This window comes from Nasonia vitripennis, chromosome 2 (assembly GCF_009193385.2).
Source record: "Nasonia vitripennis strain AsymCx chromosome 2, Nvit_psr_1.1, whole genome shotgun sequence".
In the NCBI taxonomy this organism is placed as follows: domain Eukaryota; kingdom Metazoa; phylum Arthropoda; class Insecta; order Hymenoptera; family Pteromalidae; genus Nasonia; species Nasonia vitripennis.
The window spans coordinates 3,791,519-3,814,664 of NC_045758.1; the positions used below are offsets into that span (position 1 = coordinate 3,791,519).

General features: G+C 43.2%; 1 protein-coding gene and 1 long non-coding RNA gene across 5 annotated transcripts; both read right to left on the minus strand.

Annotated features, from left to right (window-relative positions):
• Nucleotides 1-2,283: 2,283 nt before the first annotated feature.
• On the minus strand, nt 2,284-17,958 carry LOC100120264 (long-chain fatty acid transport protein 4). Of its 4 annotated transcripts, none has more exons than XM_001603873.6 (12): nt 17,533-17,958; nt 12,110-12,522; nt 8,123-8,273; nt 7,695-7,932; nt 6,858-7,092; nt 6,339-6,540; nt 5,828-6,020; nt 5,605-5,745; nt 5,388-5,525; nt 5,150-5,307; nt 4,925-5,078; nt 2,284-4,843 (listed from the first exon to the last, which is right to left on the minus strand). In XM_001603873.6, exons 1-12 carry the CDS (start codon nt 17,635-17,637, stop codon nt 4,689-4,691), a joined length of 2,283 nt encoding a protein of 760 aa, XP_001603923.2. In that variant the 5' UTR covers nt 17,638-17,958; the 3' UTR covers nt 2,284-4,688. The 4 variants fall into 4 exon arrangements, with proteins under 4 accessions (XP_001603923.2, XP_032453159.1, XP_032453160.1 ...); XM_032597268.1 differs by lacking the exon at nt 17,533-17,958 and adding an exon at nt 15,863-16,486; XM_032597269.1 differs by lacking the exon at nt 17,533-17,958 and adding an exon at nt 13,397-13,582.
• A 1,982-nt stretch (nt 17,959-19,940) lies between these two features.
• On the minus strand, nt 19,941-22,939 carry LOC107980681. The gene is made up of 2 exons (XR_001728831.2): nt 22,736-22,939; nt 19,941-20,234 (listed from the first exon to the last, which is right to left on the minus strand). It is a non-coding gene; the product is annotated as an uncharacterized LOC107980681 (long non-coding RNA).
• Between the last annotated feature and the right edge of the window lie 207 nt (nt 22,940-23,146).

Genomic DNA, 23,146 nt, shown 5'->3' on the forward strand with positions numbered 1-23,146 from the left:
TATTTTTGTTGAAATAAAAGTTAATGACAATTAAATGCTTGTCCGATTATAAATGACGCGTGTGATAAAATCGGCTAAAATGAGCCAGGGGCCCGAGATCGTAAAATTTTTTTTTCTTTCTAAAATGTTGCAAAAACAGCGAAGAACCGTAAAAATAGCATCCGAACGAAGCAGCGCAAGGGAAAGTGCGTAGCGTTAGTCGAGGCCTATATGTATGTAGGGAAAGCGTGGGCAAGAGTGCGAACATCCCCGAATGCTCCCCCGCAGAACTGCGCTTGCCTCACCCCCCAAGACGCTCGGAGCATCAGTCCCAGAGCGTCATTCAACGAGTGAGCATCTGCTATAAGGCCCTAGACAACTAGTCCAAAGTTATCGAGTGCATTGAAAATAGTTATTTCTATTCCGCATGTCCACCCTATAAGTATATCAATCCTGTGATACCCATAATCTCACAACCGAGAGTCCAGGTTCTTTTTGTTCAATATAACAATTATTTAAAATTGCGAAAATTCAGTGCTAAAGTGAAGAAGCCAAGCTCGGTAAGTGACGCAGTGAGAAATCGGTATAGTCAAGAAGACGACGCAACCAAAGAACAAGGCGTAGTTAAGGAAAACGACGCCAACGAGGAGACGCTATAGCTACCATCAACGCCAAGCAGAAAACCTACCTGGCAACCATCAGCGTTTTAAGGGACGCTGTCGTCCCGAGCGCTGCACAGAGTCGTAAATCGTGACGTCAGCAGCAGATCCTCCAGTAAACAAGAGGGGCGGTCAGCGCGCCACAGAAGGAGAATTTTCGAAGTCGTGCGGTACTGATCAAGAGGAGCGCAAATATGAACAACGAGAAGATGTACGCAGATGTGAAGAGACTCATGAAGGAAAATCGTATACGCCAGCACCGAGTTAGTCATGTCGCGAGCTTCCGACGATCGCTAGGATCGGCATTAAACCCGTTGGAGACCCAAATCGCACCGGAGCTAGGAACGAGCAGTCCTGAATTGCAACTGCCACAACCAGAATCGCCATCAACGACTACACCGCAGCCAAGTGACACGAGCGAGCCGGTCTGGGTGGAGACTCTGAAGAAAGCACTGCAGGAGTCTATAGCTGCAGCGGTGCCGGCATCGCCACAGCAGCGCTCGAGGGTCGCCTTCATCGACGAGGCCAATTCGCTAGAAATGTTCTCGGGACACGACGAGCTCATGCCCGTTAAGACGTGGACCAAAATCGTGGACGATCTGGCGACCATCAGCGGCTGGAACGAGTACGAGACGTACTTCGCGGCCAAGCGAGCGTTAACGGGAGCCGCCGCTGATTGGGTGATGACTCGGGGTGATCTGCAATCTTGGAAACAACTGAAGGTATCGCTGGAGAGTACGTTCCGTCACGCGGTCGACGAGTACCAGATCATGGAAAAGCTTAGGAGGGAACGCCCTGGGCCAAACGTACCCTTGATACAGTACGCGCATCGAATGCGGCGTTATGCCAGTCTGGTGGGCATTTCCGAGAAGTCAACCATCGCCTACATAGTCAATGGAATTTTCTCCAGTAACGCTTTTGAAAAAACGCAACTTCGCGCCTGCGAGAGCTTTGACGAGCTCGGAGACGCGCTGGCTGCGTACGAAGCGGCATGTCGCGAGAAGAAAGAGCGTCAAGAGAAGTCAAAGCTCAACGTGATGAGTTTAAAAACTGCTTTTGGCGATACATTACAAGAACTAGTCGATGATAAAAATCTTCCGTTCTATATGGTCGTATACAGTTTGTTTGGTTTAATTTGTATATCCATATTTTTGTCGCTTTTTCGCCACTAATTTTATAGTTCTCATTATAAACTTTTTATGAACTTCCAACAATATATTCCACTTTAAACTATAATCTTGTGTTTATTTCTCACAACCCTGTAATACCCAAGATTCCACGAATTGCCTTGTAGTTGCAGAAATAAAGCAACCACATTAATTTTTCTGTCCATAGTACAGTTATAGTTGTCCTTGCAATATTAAGGGATAACGAGCTTATTTGTGTACAAAACGTGACGACTATGCCTACATTAGTTCCCTCAACTTTGTAGAGAGTCTTAATGTAGTTTTAAATTGTAATTGTCCTATTTTCCGGGATCGTTCATCAGAACTGCAAGAAAATATCAAGTAAAATAAATTTGTGTATCGCTAAGTTTTGGCTGTAGAGGGTAATATCAATCAAAAGCAAAATGAAAATATAAACAACTCAAAAGAGTGTAAAATGAAACGTATAAAGAATAACAGTTGAGTAAACGAGAACCATGTAAAATGTATCATCTTTATTTTGTATTTACGTGTGTATTACGTGTTAAGTACGTAAAATCATGATATATTCTAAAATCGTTTCGAGATGTCCTTACAATTCTTCGCAGTTGGTTTATACTTTCATATGGACAATCAAGCTTTAGATGGAATCAAAAAGGTTCAAGAACGTAATTAAAAAACGGTAAAATTTTTATTCTAAAAAGATAACAAGCAACAATATATTCTAAATTATCGCAACATTAAGCTGCTCAAATACCCCACTTGTCATAAAAAAATTAACTCTTCATTTGGAGATCCTACCTACATCACCGACAGCGCCACTTAAGACTAAAAATTCATACTTCAACACCACTGATTGTGAATCAAGACATGAACGAAAAATCGTTGATTTTTTCTTAATCGTTGCAATTAAACATAATATACCGCACACTATTTTACAACTTTTTGCATGTATTTAACAATTGAATTATAGATATATAGCTTATGTCAATATTGCGAAGCCTAAACGATAAATACTTTTATGCTGCGTGTGACAGAATGTGTTAAATGAGTTACTTTGCATTTCGTTAATATATTCGTAAAAACTTTTACATATACGATGCTACAAGAAAATCGTCTGTTCTTTGTCAAAACCAGTCTTTTCTATATTATTTTCAGTAAATGTTTTGGATGACATCTTCGCAACTTATGAACATTTCTATTATTTCCATATCTATTTTAGCACTATTTGAGCTTCTTACACTTGCATCCCACCTCTATTCAAATTATTTATTCGAGAAATTTACTTTCTTTATAATGTTATGTATATAATATACGTGCTATCTACTTTTTACACATTGACCACTAAATTTTCAATTGCTTTAAGATTGCAGAGTAATATATAGTTAGCCTTTAATTTACAATTGTTATATTTTCAAAATATAATGGATGTAGCAGCACTATATTTTATATTCACGGAACACTGTTTACAAATGTTATAGTAAAATGGACAGATATAATAATATATAAATTAAACGTTGTACCAAAAAAGATGTCACACGTTTAGCAAGATGCAGGCGTATCACAGTTACGTATAGAAACGGAAAAAAGCTTGTAAAGCTTGGTGTTTGAATTTCACTTGCGCGTAATCGACATATTAAATCTCTAAGAAAATTGAATATAAAAATAAGATACATGCTTAGAACTAAATCTAAACTTGGAAGAAAAGGTGAAATCATTCGGGCTCTCCTAATGGAATAAATAATGATTTAAAAATTATATATTATGCATAAATATATAAATCTGTTTAAAATTTGAATTCCATAAAAAAATTCTAAGTTTACGAAAACGCTCTAAGCGACTACCTACAAAAAAGACTTTGCACTTTTCTAGGTAAAAGCCTGACAATTCGCTCAACTGTACACGAAATTCGGATTTTCGCTATAGACGAAGATAAGCTTGTCCGTTTTGCCTTTAAAAATCATTCAAGATCTAAAATAATTTAATCAGTGGATAATATATGTTGCGGTTATTTACACAAATATCATCGATAGAACGATCTCTAAACAAGACAGAGGAATACTTAACGTTTGAAAGATAATGTGCGTGAAACATACAGAATATGCATTGAAACGTGCAAATTCTATATTTATTCTCTTAGCTACTTTTTCCGTGCAAACAAATGCTGTTTATTCCATAAAAAATCTTAGTCTTGAATAATTATTAAGTGTAGGGACGAGGGTGCATTTTCTTTTCATACATCTGTTACTCATTGTTGAACGACGATGCGTATATGAAAATATATCGTTATATCATACATTAGCGAATGTGCGATCGTCGAGTAATCGCGTGCTTCGAAAGGCTGAAGTAGAACTTTTCACTCATCTCATAAATCAGAATAATTTTTGTTCGTATCATGTCGATCTTTCTTAAAATTCAATGAAACTCCTCAAGCCGTATTCGCCCATTCACTTCCTACTTCGCAAATGATAAAATCTTGCCAATGTTCGAGATGTCACTCTGCTTTATGAAAATAACGTTCCAGCACAAAGTTCTACCACATAATTGTTGATCGGACAGAACAGTTTGCGCGCACTCGTCATTCCAATCGCGATCCAATTTTTCTCTTTACATTTGTATGCATCTACCAATAGTTTTTCTTGGCTGATGCAAACTTATACAGTATTTACAAAAGGAAGATTAGCGATTGCGAAAATTGCACGGTGGACGCGACGCAACAGGTCGTTATCAGGCAATTCTCTGGCATTTTGCTGTGCGCATTCACTTGTGTGTATATTTCATCTGAGTTTATTTGTGTTGGGACAGTGTTGTTATTCCTCCGTTTTTCTTTTGATTCTGTTTGTACGTTCATAATCGAGCTGCGACGCTGCGAAGTCTCTTTCCTCCCGCTTGTTCGCATGTCCCTTCAGAAGCGGATTTTGCCCGCTTGTATTTGATCGTAGGTGTCCGGCGTCAGTAACTGGTAGCCAGCTTTCGAGTCCAAGTAGTAGAGTTTGTCGCGTATTCTTTTGGGGTCGTAGCCTTCGACCTGCAGGTCCTTCTTTTTCAACTTAAATGTACCTGGAAATTCGATTATGATTTATGAATAATATTCAAACTATTTTGGTCTTGTACATTTAATCAAATTATAAAGGCTCTTACCAGTGAGATCGATTTTCGTTAGTATCCTAATAAACTGTGGTCTTGCGTAGACGGGCAGTTGCTCCTTCACGTCTTTCGCTAATCGATCAATATTTAGAGTGCCGTCTTCATCGTAGATAGCCGCCATTCCAGCCCTACCTTCAGCGCCGTGCACCTATAGAAAGTAGACAATAGAAGTATAGATTTTATCTTGACAAGGCGTCTTCGAAAAAATGATAAATTTACCTCAACGCCATAAACAACGCAGTCTCTGTAGTTAATGAGATTGCTGACAATAGCCTCAATTTCGGACGTAGAAACATTTTCTCCCTTCCAGCGGAAAGTGTCTCCTGTTCTGTCTTTGAAGTACAAGTAACCGAGTTCGTCGGCCACAAGTATGTCACCTAGAATACATTATCAACAATGAATATCTCTTATTCTTTTTGTGTGTTTTTAAAATTCAAATAAAATATGATCTCTGTACCTGACAAGAAGGCAGAATCGCCCTTACAAAATACGTCATGGACAACTTTAGTCTTAGATGCTTTTTTATCTACGTATCCTAAGAATGCCCTGGACGGGTTATTTGGAATGATTTTACCAATGAAGACACCAGGCTCACCTGCAAATAGCCAGAAAAATGTGTTATAAATTTCGAAAACATCTGGATCTGTCTGAGTAGGCATCTAAATTCAACATACCAGGCTCACAGACTTGACAGAGTCCCTTCGCGTTTCTGATTGGTTCTCCATCGGTGTCAACTTTAATAATCGAGATAGGGTACACGGCTGGCAAAATACGAGATACGAATCCTATTGCTCCTACCGTGTTGTCGACGTTGACTGAAAAAGCAAATTTTTCGTAAGAATGTTCCTATTTACAGCAATTAAAATATTATTCAGATCGCACACAACTCAGACTCACCTATATTTGCATTGCCCTCGGTGGCTCCGTAGAATTCACATACTTGTGGGATTTCGAATCTGGCGACGAATTCACGCCAAATTTGTGGCCTAAGTCCATTTCCGAATATCACGCGGATGTTGTGCTTTTTATCTTCTGGTTTTGGTGGTACTGCTAATATGTAACGACACATCTCTCCGATGTACTGCGAAACCTGCGGTATTACAAAATAAATAATAGTATATTGATAAACGCACATGATGCATAAGCATCAGTGTACACTTTTGAAGGTAGAAAGCCTTTTGACCTGGAAATTTATCGCAGTTTTCCAGGCCCAAAGGATTAGTGGAAAGAAGAAAGCGTTAGTAGCGAGAGCGTTCGTTCAAACAAAACCAGCGGAGCGTAAGGACCTCGGGGAATTAAAAAGCACAAAGACAGCGTAGAATAGATTAAAAGTGGAGAATATTATGAAAGGAAGAGAATTTATACGTTTATGCTTTGTTGATACATTTATCATGTAAGAGGAACTTACCGTGCAGTTGTACTTGATACAATCGCTGAAGTATGCGCTAGCCGAGAATTTTTTCCTAATTACAACAGTGGCACCGTGCAAGAGAGCTTGACCTATAGTCATCACACCACCCGCGGTGTGGTACAACGGCAGAGGCGTGTAAAATTTGTCAGAGCTGCAGAACGAAGCCAGAAAGTGGATACCGCTGGCAATGAACATGAATCTGAAAGAAACGTGTGAAGATTAGTACTTTTCCAAGCTACACTTATAAAATTCTTCCGTAGACCGCATAAAACCGAACATTGTCATTAAGCGCACGAGCGAGAAATCCGCAGAAGGCAAACGACCCTTGAGAAGCAACCTCGTGTCCTTGACACACTTGATCCCAAGTGGAAATCGAGCGAGTCGCGCGAGCGCAGTCTGTTTCTAATACAAGCTACAGCGCGGCATACTTCGACGTCCGCGTTTCCTCTCATATCGCGGAGATCCGATATGCAAATCCGCAGATATTCCATTAATCGAAGCGAAGCTGTACTGTACCTGGAATTGGTGATAACCGCGGCTTTCGGCAGACCAGTCGTGCCGCTGGTGTAGATGTACATGAGTTTGTCTCCATAGCAGCCCTTGTCCTGGACGACTGGTGCTGCGCTCGATGCGTCCGCCAAGAAGTTGCCGAGTTCCTTCTCCTTGAGACCGTCTGTGGGAAGGTTCGCGACGTCCGAGAGACGGTAGAGGGCCAGCTTGGCATCCAGAGACGGCGCGATGTCCTTTACGGCTGTAAATACGTCGACAAATTTTAAAATGAATTGAATTCATATTCTAGAAAAGAGGATTCGAGGCGCGAAGGCAAAGGTAATGAGATACATTGCTAATTGGAAGAGCCTTGACAGGATAAAATTTTCGCCAATGACGCCTAAATTTGTTTGGGCTCGTGAGTCTACAGCCAGACATTTTCAGAGTTTCTGCGGTACGTGAGATAAAGATCACTAATTACTTAAACACACTCGAGCAAGAATTTAGCCGAGACACGCGATAGTCGTCGCGGCGTACAAGAATTTCATCACTATGTAATATAGGTTTATGAAACGGGAGAAAGAGAGACCGACGTATGACATAATCTCAAGCGAGGATAGCCAACTTTTTTTTCGGACGCGTCACGTGCTTCGAGTCGTACTCCTCTTGGAGTGAAAAAATTTTAGCGATTCTTCCATGCAAATCTGAATTCATGCAAATATCAGTTTTATGGCTTTTGTGGAAAACGCAATTCGTCTTGCACCTTTGCAACGAGCTTCATTTAGGCTAATTCTTATAATAGATCAATGTTTTTTAATGTCCATTTATGACTTTTGAATATTTTCCACGCATGTGTATACACACCTTCGGCCAAATCGGCACCGTAAATCAGCGCCTGAGCTCCAGCTACGTTCACGCTGTGGAGCAGTGAACTTTTCCTTAAATTAGTGTTGATAAGTGGAGTGATTATGCCGAGTTTGCTAAGACCCAGCCAAATGCAGACGTATTCCGGTCGGTTCTCCAGCAGAAGGGCCACGGCGTCACCCTTCTTGTAGCCGTGCGACTTGAAGACCTGGGCAACTTTGTTGCTGTAGTCCTCGATCTGCGAATGGGGATATTTCGTTAGACGTTAGTCAATTTCGTATGGTATACGTAAGTATTTTCGAAATCACTCGAGCTCAATATCAGGTTGCGACATTTCAAAACGAGCGTCGCGAGTTAACGTCCCAGCATACATTAAAAGGCGATTATGCTATATGCGTCTATGTATAGAATGAGCAATGTGTACATACTTGCTGGAAGGTCCATTCCTGATCCTCGAATACGAGACATGGTTTAGTAGGATTCTTAGCAACGTGCTGTCGAAACACATCGGCGACGCTTCGGTCTTTCTTCTCGTGACCCTTTATTGTCCACAGCAAACACACGTAACGGCTGATTGCCCTGGAAAACGATGTTGATTATTATTTATTTTTATCACCCAGTCGTATTTATTGCTTGTAATTGAACGTTTTGTCTCTTAACGTAAGCGAATATTAAAGTACCTAATAAAGTATGATTTAAGCTTCATAAATTACGCTCGTATCTCATTAATTTCTCGCGTACATCGTGGTTTGACGTCGCTTACGGCATTAAGTTTGTTATGATAGTGTCTTGTAAAAGTAGTAAATTTTTTATCGGTCAATCGTGGAGAAAAATCAACTTTTCGCAAATACAACTCTGCAGAAACTACATCGAGAGATAAGGAAAATGATTCCATGTTTCCTCTGCCATTGTGATTACAACATAATCACGTTGAGTTTGAGAAATAGCCTTCTACGGACCAAACTCCAAGGCTCCTTGGAATGCACAGCGATAGCATATAGGCATTTATGACGAAACTGTAATATTCCGTTATATACGTTTCCTTGGGAATGGAAGATGCCAAGGCGGGCGGTGGGAGCAAAAGAAACTACGGACAGAGATACTTTTCACGGACTTTTCACTCGACAGCAATCATAAATGAATAAATCCAAGCGAAGCTAATTAAACTGGAAAAATCTCGATTAGAATCATATCTATAAAAAATATTCGTGAATCAAGTCTGGTCCCTATCTTTAGAGTGTACGCATATCTCGGATACGCATCAACAGGTCGCACGTGTCCGAATAATTTGCGTGATAATCGATAACTACAGGTTGTACATCGATGCTGTTAATACATTTTCAAGAATCGCTGTTTTTGCGAGCATCAGAATATAGGCGACGTCATTGTACGAGCGTCATTACCCGGCGGCATATTCAGGAAGCAACCGCGACGTGATTATCGATACATATATGCGGACAGTCGGACACGTGGCTTCGACTGGTCTCGAACTAGCTGACTACATCGTTACATGCTTGATCAAAAACTCTGTTGAAATCTGTCTAGTAGAAGAGATTAGGATGTTATCGACGTCTATTAATACGTGCGTACCAATGCACATCAAAACGATTTCGACAGTTGAATTTTTTCGACGGATGATTTCGAATGATTTTTTGGAAATAACCATCGTTTAGATTTTCCTGCGAAGCATAGTAATTTCCTTATAATTAACACCCTTGTCCCACATAAAAAAGCCAACCATTCAAAACAGCGAGTTTAGCGCTGGACGTCTAGAGTTTTAACGAACGTTTTTTCAGTGACTCAAAGCCTGAGCAGCTGCTCACGATGCTTGTATAGACGAACTCTTTTATGTGCGTACAAGAGCACATACCGGCAGCGGTGGGGTCGCGCGAAACGTATATACCCACACTCGAAGTGCGTTATTACACGAGGCGCAAAACCGGTCTATACTGTACGCCGACAGACGCGTTTCTCGGGATCCCTCGGCACACTTGAATACGAAGCTTGAGGAAAATTGGCACGATAGGAACTAGTGTGTGCACGCGAATGAGCCAGTTAAAAAAAAGGGGAAAACGAGAATTCGATAAATAAATTCAATTATGCCTCGGAGCTCCGACGAGAAATCAGCATACAACTTATAACATTTTCCGTATTTGGGTAAAGAGATGAATTAATTCTATATTGCAGTTTACAACGAAAGTCACGCGCAGAAAAAATCTTTCGTCCGAAATTGTTTACAAAACACCGTTACGGCAAGCGGTATACCGTCACGTTTCTGCGATGAGTCGTGCCAGAAAGATTCTCCGTGCACGCACGTGCTTCTGAAACTGACTGATACGTCCCGCCAATTTTCGGCAATGATTGCGCAAAGTGCCGCGGCTACTTTATCGTATTAGCCTTTTCGAGTCATGTGCATACACAGCTCGATCGTTACGCTTTATACGAGTGCGTCTGTTGTACACTTGTCAAACGACGCGTGCGTATCATTGAATCAGAGAGACATTGCTCACGTTGTTGTGATTTAATTTTCTAAACTTCATCGAAGCGTCCTTTCAATCGTTTCGTTAATAGAATTATCTTTTTGTCGTGAACTGTGCGTGGAGTAGTGTAATGAAATGTTTGGAAATGAGCGTTTCCGCTGTACCTGGAAATTGCAAAATCATGTCATCGATGTAAATGCCGTTTCCACTTGATTCGCAAGAAAGTCCGTCCTATGTACTACACTGATTCGATTTTGAATTCATGCAAGTAGAATCTATTATTTATCCGCGCGAGTTTCCGAGACAAAATAATCGATCGACGTTATGCAATTTTCTTACGATGGTCAGAAAGCTGTTCAAAATTAATTGTACGCTTCAGTGGCTATGTAAATCGATGCACGTGTTCTTCGATTAACGTCGCTTTACAGAAATAATACGGAGATGCGCTCGAGTGGTGCTTTTGAGGGAAATCGTCGACATCTCGGATTCATCGATCAGGATAATCGCGCGCGTGGGAATGTTTTTCCTAGCGAGGCATTCATTGTTAATGAGCCATCGACGACGACACTGCTATAAAGGATAAAAATGCGTTTAATTGAAGAATGCAAGTCACGTTAATTTCCGAGAGACTTGTCACACTTAGAGAAAAAAAAATTCAAGATCAAGAAACCGCCTCCTTATTATACATTGTTCGACTAACGCGTATACATTCGATAGAATTATCTTATCAGAGCGGTATAAAGTTATTTCAATGTAACACTTGTCTAACACATTGCCCTCGATGTACGTGCAAAAAACTCGCTCTTGAGAAATTTCACACAGCTGTACCGTCAATCGCATACACAAAAGCTACGCCAGTTCAACGAGCCGTGCTAAAAACCCATGTCTATCACAGACCGGTGCTTTACGTAAGAAGACCAAGTGAAAGAAAAGAAATTCACCTGGCTCGCGACCTCCGCATCTCGATTGCGCGTATAATCACCGCGATCGAATAAAACGAAACTACTGGCGCAGAAAACGGTACATCTATACAGGCTGCAGTGTAAGAGGTTAGCGGTTCCGATCGCGGCTGACGCGTCATCACGTAGGGAAAGCATACCTGTGGCACTATACAGAGTATGGAGTGAGAGAGAGAGAGAGAGAGAGAGAGAGAGAGAGAGAGAGAGCCGAGACTGTGTATAGAACGCGGAGAAAGCTGGTACACGCGGTGCATCGACTCTCTGCGTGCATGTGTGAGTGTGTCGTCGCGAAAGAAGGGCATAAGCAAAGGGAATTGTATAAGAGAGCGCGGAGAGAGAGGAGCGGAACGCGCCGGAGATGTTCCGCGTATACGAAGATCCAACGGTGCTTGCGTGTGTACAGTGTCGGGAATCGATGCGCTCGCAAGGCAAATAATTAATCGCAAGGTGCAGAACGATGTTGCGCTAGGCTTGTTGTGAAACTACCGCGCGGTGTTACACTGCTACTTTGTTCGTTTTTGAATTTCGAGAGGATTTCTAACCCATTAATGCGGGAAACGCGTTTCCCTAATTAGGTCAGCCGGTCGAAGTTTTCGTTGAAAATATTGCCGCGCGATCGACGATCTATTTCAGAGTAATTCGATCCGGAATTAAACACGGATTCTTTTGGTTCGGAAAGTCGAAATGTTCATGGTCGACGTATAGACACGGGTAGAACGAAAGATAAGAGTAATTGTAGGAAAAAAAGATTACGACACGCAGTTGTACAGGCATCGTTATTTCCCACCGACGGCTTTGCACGCGATTTGAATTCGTCGCCCATCAATATTTATAAATTCCCCTCGTGCAACTCTGCGCGCGCAGATGCTCGACATGTGTGCTCCTCCGTGGCGCGCATAGCCGAAAAAAGAGCCAGGCACCGTTGCTATAAGTATATAAGTGTAACGGAAAGAGAGCAGAAGAGCGTATAACTTACTTGATATCGCGCGGTGCCGTCTTGAGAGCGACGACGAACCACCTGAGCCTTCCTCCAGCTACGAAGTAGGCGACCAGCGCCACTACGCAGAGCTGGACGAGGAAGATCGGTCCCATGTAGAAGAGGAGGGCCGCGAGAGCGGCCAAAAGGCCGGCCAGCAGGAACATCGCCAACAGCAGGCGCCGCAGCAGACGAGCGACTGCGGCCCAGCGGCGAGACGAGCCAGCGCGATTGCGGCCGGCGCCACCAGGTGCTGCTGCTCCAAGTTCGAGCGAGGCGATGGAAACGGCCTCCGAAGCGGCGCCCGACGTAGACGAGTTGCCCGCGGCCGGGCGCCCCACTACACTGCTGCTGCTGTGCTCTTCGCCGCCACCACCGCCGCCGTCGCCGTTCGGCTCCCCCCTTTCCACGTCCTGCGGGCATAAAAGGAGACGCGGGACGTTCAAAATGCGACAGAGCTATGTACGCAAATTTTCTTCAACTTTTCAAACTCTCAACTCCGGCGACGTAACGCTGCGCCTTGGATTGAATTCGGTCGACCAGAGAGCCGCGGTTTTTTTCGCGCAGCCAGCTGACCGCAAGTATTCCATTCAAGCACTTGCTGAATGAATTTTTGGAGATGAAAGCGAAGATCTTTGCTTCAATAATTCATATGCGACCGGTATACTTGCACGACTCTTCACCTATTTTCGCTCTTTGAAAAAATTCCATTCGTAGTGTCGAGCGCAGTCGTTTGTTAAAACAAACACAAATATTTATCTTTATTTTCAACTCAATCATTGCGTCACGGCGTAACTGTCTATTATACAATTACGCGGAACCGTTGAAAAGTTTTTTGTCCGCGAAACGACGCGCTGTACGAAATATCGATTTCTACCTTATCGACGCGCCATCTCGTTTGTTGATATTTAAAAAAACTCTGGGTTATTCAAGCTGTACATTGAAACGGAAAACTCGAATAACGTTTACAGCGAGTTACGTACACGAGTTACAGTAGGATTCGTTGAAGCAGGAGTTATTTTCCAAGTTTAGAAAGTAGCTGTTTTTGAAATGTCTACTATTTAAAGAGTTTTCAGGATATAAATTTGCAATGCATCCATCGAAACTCATAGCTTATACTTTGTTGTTAATTTACTACCAGCGAACTTGCGAAAGGGTAACGAAATAAGCTCGAGGAATGCAGTCGAACATTCAGTGTGGTTCCACTTACATTTTCAAACGTTGCTTAACGATTAGGTTATAAACAAGCACCAACCCGAAATTATAAAAACCTGAGAATTACTTTACACAATGCGTCTAATTCACTGGGATGATCCAACATATCTTTACGGTTCCAAAGCAGATGTATAGACTGTTCTAGATATCACTCGTCACAAGTCGAATATGCACTGAGACCGGTATCGAGATCGAAAATATCCAAGAGCCACTCTCGTTCGCTTGCACTTCCTCTCACTCTCCGCCAGCGCTAAAAGCGGACTGAAAGCGTCCCGTTTGAATTCAGAATATGAAACTCTTGAAAATGTATGCATCGTGCGTTCGCGTAGGTAAAAACCCGATTAATTATTCTACTCGTCAGAGCCAACTTTTTCATGTACTGTGTAGTGTTCTTATACGAAATCGAGTACAAACAATCTATCGCAATTTTCGTAAAGTACTCACTTATAATCTTTTGCAATTATAAGACAGATATTTAGATTACAATTACGACACGTATCGCACACTTCTCTGTTTTTCTTTTGATTATCGGAGTACGTTTCGTCGTTGTTGTCTGATCCACGAGTGAGATTCTGCGATTACATAATGCCTCGTCGCTTTAAACTCATCCAAAATTTAAAAAATTACAGTAGCGACACGAGTCTACTGTTATAGACAGAATTGTAATTGGCATGATTCTAATTGACGTCGCGTGTAGACGGCATTATTAAATGTGTCCTTCTTCCGCGCGCGCGTAGCGCATCGTTCGATGCTTTGATAAGTGCCATTCGCATTCGCCAGGCTGGACGTTTCCTGCACGCATGCATCTTCTTCACGCGTGTGGGCCCAGACACGCCTGCTTGACCTGGTCGATTTTATTTAATCTAGGAGACGATATCCGTTGCGCAAGCTTGGGCGAAATTGTCCGATTCTCATTTGCCACGACAAGGTCAATCGAATCACGAAATAGTTTAATTTTCGAAAATGGCACTGATGAGCAAATCGATGGAGCGCCACTGGTAAACGATCATCCTATATATAGATTTTATTGATTTTTTAGTATTTAATTTGTGGGAACCGGTTATATAAATTTTTTTTTATTGCAATGAAGGCCTTCCAATATGATTTAATTTAATGAATGGCATGTAATGTCGTTCACTTGCTGGAAACGAGTATTCGTTTCTTAGTTTGAGAATATTATTTAGATTTTAAATTTAATTATAGATTTTAAGGCGCACAATGTGTCATCACAAAAAAGTGCACGCTACTATCCTATATATATCGTGTGCCTGGTCTCTCGCGGAGGATCGAAAAGTATGTACGTAGTGAGAGAAAGTACGATCTTCTCAAGTGTTGTCAAATACAATTGCACGATTATTTGTACACGCTCTTAACTTTTTCAAGGAAAGGAGGCGAACTCTTTCTAAAAATGTTTGCTCTATTAATTTTTTTTTTCACAAAAGAACTGATTAATTCTTGGTTATTCTACGAACACATGGGCTAATTTGTGTAAACCTACAAAAAAAAAACACGTAGAAAATTATGTACCATTAGAGCCATTAAAATTGATTGTCGCAATTTTGGCGCTAAACAATAAAATTGCATGTAAAAACTATTCTTACTTATGCTAAAGAACAGATTTTTTCCACAACGACCTGCGACTCATTATGCAACTGGAGGTTTTTCATTGAAGTCGCGTATAACCTTTCACTACGTCTGACCGTAAAGATAACGTGCATCCAAGGCGGGTTTATTACGGCGTATACCCTCATTAAGCGTCTTCAACGGAATCATTAAACTCAAATTTTCCTGAACATCGTGATTATTGTAAAGACATAAGTGGCCGATCGATATAAATGCAGAACAAATCAATCAAAGTTCCAACGTGCCGAGAGCCAACTAGCTATAGAGAGCGGAGCTTCACCCGTGCATATCGATGAAAAATTGAACTGCGTACGGTCTGTTATTCCAAGCTCGTTTTTTATTAAAAAGCTCTGCAGCCCTATAACGCAGCACTAATCGTACTAATCTTATCTGCGCGTACAATCCACGCTTTAATTTGCCAGCCTCGTTATTAAATTGAACTTCGGAGCCGCAGATAACGTCCCGCATATAAAATATTAAAAATCCGACCGAGAGTGGCTCTCGCTGTATTCCTCGCAAATTCATGAAAATTCAATACACTCCCAAACAAGTCCACTCCAAAAGTTAGACATCTGCTCGAAATTCCCGAGCACGAAGCTCGTATGTGCAGCAGCCCTCGAGAGGGAAGCCGAATCGATAGTAGTCAAAAAGAAGAGCAAAACAGAAAAACGATGAATCACATGGAGAGCACAAGGGGAAACCGCAGGGTCTGAAATTGCGGAAATGAAATTCCCCGAGATCCCGCCGTGCGCAGCAGCGGAGCCATCGTCCGCAGCGCACTTTCGGAAAGATCAAAATCTCGCCTGCACACACAGGTCCGCGTGGCCGCGACTACGTAAAGATCGAGCAGTCCTCGGAAAATGGGAGAAAATAATGAAATATGCGATTTCTCGAGAACAGAGAGAAAATACTCACTCCAAGAACGGAGACGTGGTCAGCGGCCCGATAAACGATCCGCGTGCATGCCCGCCTGCACAGGATCCGCCGGAGCCTCGCTACTGGGAGCCTCCTCGGCCTCCTTCCTACGAGCGTGCTCCCGTTTTTTCACCGCACAATAAGCTCTTCGACATCCTCGCGCTTTCGCCGGATAACTCGCTAAGCACTAGCCCAGTACACTCCGAGGCGATTATACTCTAACGGACACGGAAGTGCGGATACGAGGAAGGATGTACGAGGAATTCCTTTTCTCTCGCTCGTAGACGATTCGCTCTGCGGCGCTGTGCGCTGGCGACTGTCTCTCTCTCTTTCTCTCTCTCTCTCTCTCTCTCTCTCTCTCTCTCTCTCTCTCTCGCTCGCGCTGGCTGGCTGGGCGACTTGCGTGTTTATTCGCAGCAAAATCAATAGTATCACGGTGCTGCTACCCAGCGACGGGAGGGCGAAGCTGCCCCGTGCGCGCTGCAGCAGCCCAGCTTTGGATCGAGTCGGCCGAACACCCTTTCGACACGCGGCGCCAAAGCCCTTATGCGCTTTCCCCCCGATATCGCGTGATACGGCTCGCATGCACGGGCTACCCCTCCGGCGCTTCGTTCTGCGCGGTCCATCCCTCTGCTGGCGGACGCTGGGGTTGCGAGCGGAGACTTGGCGCGAAAGCTGGAGAGATTTGAATCGAGGAATTGCGAGTGTTGGTATTTTTCTCTATTGGGGAATGGGGAAAGAGAGGATCGTTGAACCGATCTCACATAAAATATGAAATTTGAATCGTCACGATTACGGGCTTATAAATATGAATGGAACTTGCCATGAGCTACGAGCTTCGTATGGCTCGGACTATATTGTACCAAAAATTCATTTCCGAATACGTCAAACTATTTAATACCCGCTTCGTTAGATTGATTGCCGTTAATAGCTCGCGTCGATTCTCGACATTCGATGCACAACTTTTATCATCGTTTTTTATAAGAAATTCAATCAACGAAAGCACAGCGAGCGAAACTCCCGCAGCAAGCTTCCTTTTTCGCCGAGATAAATTAGCAGTAATGGTAAACGAGAGAATGCCGGCGCGCAGCAACGTGCATGTAGCAGTCGAAGGTGTCGCAAGTTTATATTTTTACTTCACGCTCCGGCAGTTTTCGTGCATATTCGCCCCATCGCGTAGCGCCTTTCAGTGCCGCGGTATCGAGATAGGCGGATTTTCGACTTCTCTTTACGCGCACACAAGAGAGAGAGAGAGAGAGAGAGAGAGAGAGAGATAGACGTGTACGACGAAGCTAAGTTCGGGATCACCGCGAAGTAATGCCTTGTCGCGCTTTCACAATCGCCTTACGAAAATTACGCGTGCGCTTGCTCGCTTGATACTCTTAAGAAATCAGCGCCGTATACGAGTTTAAATTGCACCTGGCACATTTTCATAAACTCGTATGTTGCAGCGCGATAGCTTTTAGAACAATTTCCGAAAGTGTCGTCGCTTCGTCGTATCTCACGACCTAGAGAGCTGTTTACTTTTCGGACTCGTTTCCCACTGCGCGAAACGTGGGAAACACATCACAGGGCTCGTAACCGAAATTACGAGCAGTATCGCAATTTTCGATAACCGACGCGCGTCAGAGATAAAGCCTCGTTCATAGAAAGTATGTATAATAACTTACGCGATCTTTGTTGTTGCTCGAGTTCAGTATGATCGAGCTCGAGGACTTGCTGTTCCCGTTGCTCATAGTGTTGATCATGTTCTTCTCCACAGTGGTGTCCGCCATGACTGCACTTCGAACTACCGATTCAGATCACAACAGATAAAAACCAAAAACTCGTCGCACTTCTCTACGAAAAAATACCAACTCGATCACCGAGTACCAACAGCGTCGGCTGCTGCGCGAGTCTCGCTCATCGGTCTTCCTCTCCGCGAAACACCGGCACACTCGCAGCGCACACTACTTATGCATAAAACATGGAGAGAGAAGAAAAAAAAACGAAGGAAAAAACGAAAATACAGATCGACGAAGATTCGAAGAGGCGCGCGCGCTCAGCTCGAGCCCTCGCGAAAGTCGAGTTGCCGGCCAGGCCAGCGTTGAAGACTGCAAGCGAGCGACGACCGCGAGTAGCGAGCTACTCGACGACTCCCTCTCTCTCTCTCCCTCGGGTATACCGCCGCTGCTCGTGACTCTCCGGATCTCTCGTGTGTATAGTGTACACGCTGCGCTGTGGATATATGTAGGAGATTACTCCTATACGTGTAGAGGTATATCATCGCGTTACCATGAAGGATTTTCGTGAAAAGTATCCTGGTGTGATCGACTTCTTCGATCAATTTCGTGTGAAAATGACATGCGCCTAATCACTTCGTACATGTTGTATTGATAATTGCAAGCGCTTGCGCGCGAGCGAGCCGCAAAAAATTGATTGCTTGGATCTTTTATATCGGCACAGTCGATCGAGCGATGAAAGGTGTTACACCTATGCTGCTGCGCGGTGGCCAATAAGGCTTTGACGCAATTCATTTTCTTTGAAGGACTCGAACTGGGCGAAACGCGCGTGACGGGAGTGGATATATATATTTTTTTTTTCATTTACGTTGCTAGTGAAAAATGTCGATATTAATTTTTTGTTTTTCTGCACAAGGAAAGAGTGTCCTGAATGCTGTTAAATCGCGCATTAAGTATTCTCTCTAGCGCTTGTATTTTTGACATCGATTTCTACATCTCTCCGCTGCTCTCAAAAAAGTAAGGAAAGACCTCTGCGATCTCGAGGAGTAAATTTCATAATTCATCTCGATGATTTTAAAATTCCTTCCATTCTCCGATGCGTCTTTTCATTTTGTTGCGAAAAAGTGAGCATCTATATTCATACTCGTCCTTTTTTTGCACGATTGTGCAACTATTTTTCGCGAGATTAAATCAATTAAGTAATAGAACATCCTCGATTGAAATCGCGTCAGAAACAAGTTTAAACTAATCTCATACAGTAATCACCCATACAGATATGACGATGGAACTGCCGATGTAACGAACGCCTCGTTCGCACATTTTCTATATTTTCTCTCTCGAAAGCAAAAAGAAAAGCCACGGCAGTACAAACGCAATTTCCACGCATACAACATTTCACAAATCATCATACAATCGCGCGATCCTATCGCATTCAATTACCCCACCGGCCATTCACGATCGATGAACATTTCGAAAGCCCCTATCCAAACAAAGGGCCTACGTATCCATAGAATTTCAGAAATCCCAATCCTTTTCGTAACTGCAAACACACACAGACACTCGACGATCTCATCCTCATATTTGGTCAAATTAACATGTGAATGTGCCAACGCATCTCCCTACGGAATCCACAGGCGATTGCGTACGTGCGCATATTCACAGAGAGCCGTATACTGATGCAGCATCCAACGCGGGCAAAGTAGACCTCACCTCTCTATACAGGTAGTATTGCGGTGACGGGCCGCGCACTTCATTGTTGAGCCCGAGCGAGCCTGCATCCTACTTTCTCGCTACGGGCGATGCTTGATGGACATTCTACGAGAGGATGCCTAGAGAGGAAAGCAATTTTGACGCGGGACGATGGATCGATCGCCGAAGAGACGGATTGAGATCGCGGAGGAGGATTTCACGGCTTCGAAGAGCTGTCGGTTTGAGGTCTGCGATCATGGAAAGAGGGATATTTATCGTTCGAGTGTTTGCATGGTTGTCTTTTTATGATGTAGCGGTGTGAATTGAAGGATATAATGCGATGTTTGATTTAGGCGAAGTTTGGCGTGACCGTGAGTTTTTTTGGGAGGTTTTGAGATATGACGAATATTCAACGCGTGGACGTCGTTTTAGAGGCAAAATAAAATGATTGATTTGTCCGCGAGAGGCCTATTTGCTTCCGCAAAGTTCACAGGATTAAATCTGATGGATTAGGATTTTGCTATTTCTACTTACGCTGTTTACAGCCGATTAATCCGTCTATTAGTTTCACAGTCGTAAAATGTCCTCTTTAGTGTATGCGGAGAGCATTTTTTTTCTATCTCCAAGGATTTCTGTGACGTTCAGCGTAAGAGATACCGAAACAACCATTCATAGGTATACTTCTTTAATTAAATAAATCACGGCGGCTTTTTCGCTCATTATCCCACTACAGCAGCAGTATACATTTCGGCAAACATCAAGGTGTCGCTGGACGTACACTACACACACAATAACCTGCACAGCAAGTTTTCTTAGAAAATTCCTGTGTATACTTACGCCAGATGCAAGTTGCTGTTACAAGTAGCATAATTAAAAGTTTCGTCACACCGCTGAGATCTTTTTCTTGTATAACTCGTGTTTGCAATGGTAAATATTCTCTCCTGGCATTCCGCTGTACATCTCTAAAAAAAAAGAAAAGATACAGCTTTTTCACCGTAAACATTATACTCAATATAAAACGTACAGAGTCGAAGCTGTCATTACGGATAGCCGATCGACTTCTCGGAAAAAGTTCGACAAACGTCGATACGAATGTCTATTTATTAAATGTAATAAACGCTCGCCGCTTTTTTTTCTAGTCGATAAAAAAATCCGCGTGTAATTTCCGTCATTATAGCAGCGCAAAAAACTTTCTAGAGAAACCACACCACCTGCATCGTGTACAGTGACGTGACCGAGTGTTCGTGTCTTCCTATACGTATACAGGACACACAGCTCTCGCGCAGATCCTTTCCCGCTAAAAATCGCGCCTCGATTTCCCCCGATCGCGCATACGAGAGGACTCGATCACCGCCGGCGTATGTGTGTGTGTAAGCTCGTTTCGAGATTCACCACGATCGTTACGCGCGGCTGCAGGAAAATGCTCGAGGCGAAGGCAACGACCGATCGCGCATACGCCGACTTATTACGAAGTCGTATGCGGTACGTAGGCGAGACGAGCCGACGCGGCCGATTTAGGAGATTAGGACGCGCCGATGCACCGACGTCTTCGCTTCCTATGCGCATATACCTATACTTGGATCATCGCAATTGTTGCATCCGGCGTTTGGAATACCTACGTTTCCCGGAAATCGTGTATTTTTAGCATCGCGTGTGCAGGTACCTACATGAGTTGACTTTTTTTTCGTCGACGGATTCACACAATCGCGCTTGCGATTGGAGCTGTGAGTTGGACGAGAGTCGGATGTTGAGCAATGCACCTGTATCGGAGCCGTAGTTCGATCGAAGGCAAAGGATTAATTTGTTGTGCATTCCGCGCTGCTGCAGTGTGTCGCAAGCGTTTATCTCCCGTTGAAAAAAGTTTGTCCTGGATAGACTACGGGATAAATGTATAAGCTCGATAGCGTTTGTTCGTATACGTTGCGCAATGATTGATGATAGCTGTTTATTTATTTTCACGCTGCGGCGAGAAGATTGATGAAAATTTTACTACAGCTGCAAACCGCGCATTGTTAGAAGAAAGTAGAAAGTGCAATACCTTATTACATTATATAATTGCGACGCCATTATAACAATCATTTCCTGTAGAAATGCGTACACACAAGTCATTATGCTCAACGTCCACTTTTAAAGTCAAATGTACATCCATCATACTCGGATTTCGGGTTTCGCACGCGTATCCATACACCCGAAACCGAATCGCGACTTTGAGGAATACCATGTATCCACGGTTATGTATTCGATGAAAACCGGCTTATCTATCAATCGTCGCGTCCGCAATTGAATCACGAATTCCAGACGACCGCGTGTGTACATAATTCTCGTATAGCTTGCGCTTTTATAAGCTCTCCTCGTCGCCTTGGAATATTCATAAGCAACCGAGCTTGTATATATATAAAACGCGTGTATGCTCGTGCGCTATATAGCGACGAGAAGGCAAGGGTCATCGACGCGCGCGCGATATCGCGCTAAATTTAATGGTAAAATACGCGCTCGCGCTCGCCTAACTGACTGTGGAAGCGAGGGCAGCCGGCGGAACCACTTTCTATGAGCTAGTAAAAAATCGCCGTCGTGCGCGCAGCGCTGCAGCGGCGTGTCTGTAGTAATGCGCTATATACACCTATACTACAAGAGTGCCGCGCGCCGCGATCTATGCCACGCGAGGAATATATAGGCTATCGAGGCTAGAAAATGGAAGAGGCTTTTCTCTGTCTCCGCTTCGCACGCACACTCAGAGAAAAGAATTCTTGACACAAAGAAGAATTCTTAACTGTTAAGAAAATTGAATTGAAATATGGATAACTGGAAATGGATTCGTAACTTTCTTTCCATCGACGTAAAATTACTAGCACTTTATAATTACTTGTTTTCACTTCTTATTATCATTTAGTATCGCTCTGAGACTATTCGATGTTAAAAGATTCTTTGTTTTTGCATGTGCATGAAACTATCACAAAAGTATTTAAGCATACAGTATCTTCGACTTCATCGAACAAGCCCTACGATATTTTAAATGTTGTTCATCAATATGATTTCTTTCAGGTACGTAAAAAAAGCATATCACGCGTGAAATAGTATAAACGCATGTACGGGTCTCCGATTGCAGCCGACACGTTTTGACGCCTCGCGTAGTCGCGTGCCGACGAGTCGCGCTGTTGCTGCACTCGGTCGATAAGTTTTTACCGACAGTGCGCCACAATCGCTCAAAAATTCCTAAATCCTTAATAGTTAAGAATTCTTCTCTTACTATGAAGAAATTTTCGTTTGCAACAAATACATGAAAAATAAGCTGTGGTTAAGTCGCGAATCCTTTGCGACGAGGATTCTTTTCTCTCAGTGCACTTATAACGCGCGGCTTCGAGAGTGTAGTTTCTCTCCGCGCGTGCAGCTGCAGTAAAACGAGCGCATGACTGATTTTTTGGTTACGTAAAAAAATGCGGGTTTCCGCGTTGGATATACTTACCTGTATGTTTTATATTCTGCAGGCTGATGTAACGAAAATTGGATGATGCTCGCATCGAGTGTGCACTGCGCGCGCGATATGTGGCGGTATAGTGGTCTCAAGGACAGCGCTGATAGCAAAGTGCACATATAGTAGCGCGTTATATATAGTCGCAGAGCCGATGCGAGCGAATTTGAAAAGTTCGCTCGCGGCCCCAGTGAAAAAAGTGATCGTATAAGAAATCGACGCGCGATCGCGTCTCCCTGATGCATTAATTACGTAAATGCCCGGCACATGTGGCCTTCTCGGCATAAATAATTTATTCCGAAACATTGTTGATTCTATGTAGAACAGACTAATCAACGCATAGTGGTAATATAGCTGAACCAGGAAAAACGCATTGTTTTTCTGGCGCGCTCAGAATTGCGGCCG

Bases quoted from the DNA above. Each gene is read 5' to 3' on its own strand.
- LOC100120264 (XM_001603873.6), bottom strand. From the start codon at position 17,637: ATGGCGGACACCACTGTGGAGAAGAACATGATCAACACTATGAGCAAC. The intron at 8,274-12,109 runs GTAAGTTATACG...ATCGTTTTCCAG, and splicing joins ACGGCACCGCGCGATATCAA to GGCAATCAGCCGTTACGTGT. The intron at 5,526-5,604 runs GTATGTTGAATT...GGCTATTTGCAG, and splicing joins CTGTCAAGTCTGTGAGCCTG to GTGAGCCTGGTGTCTTCATT.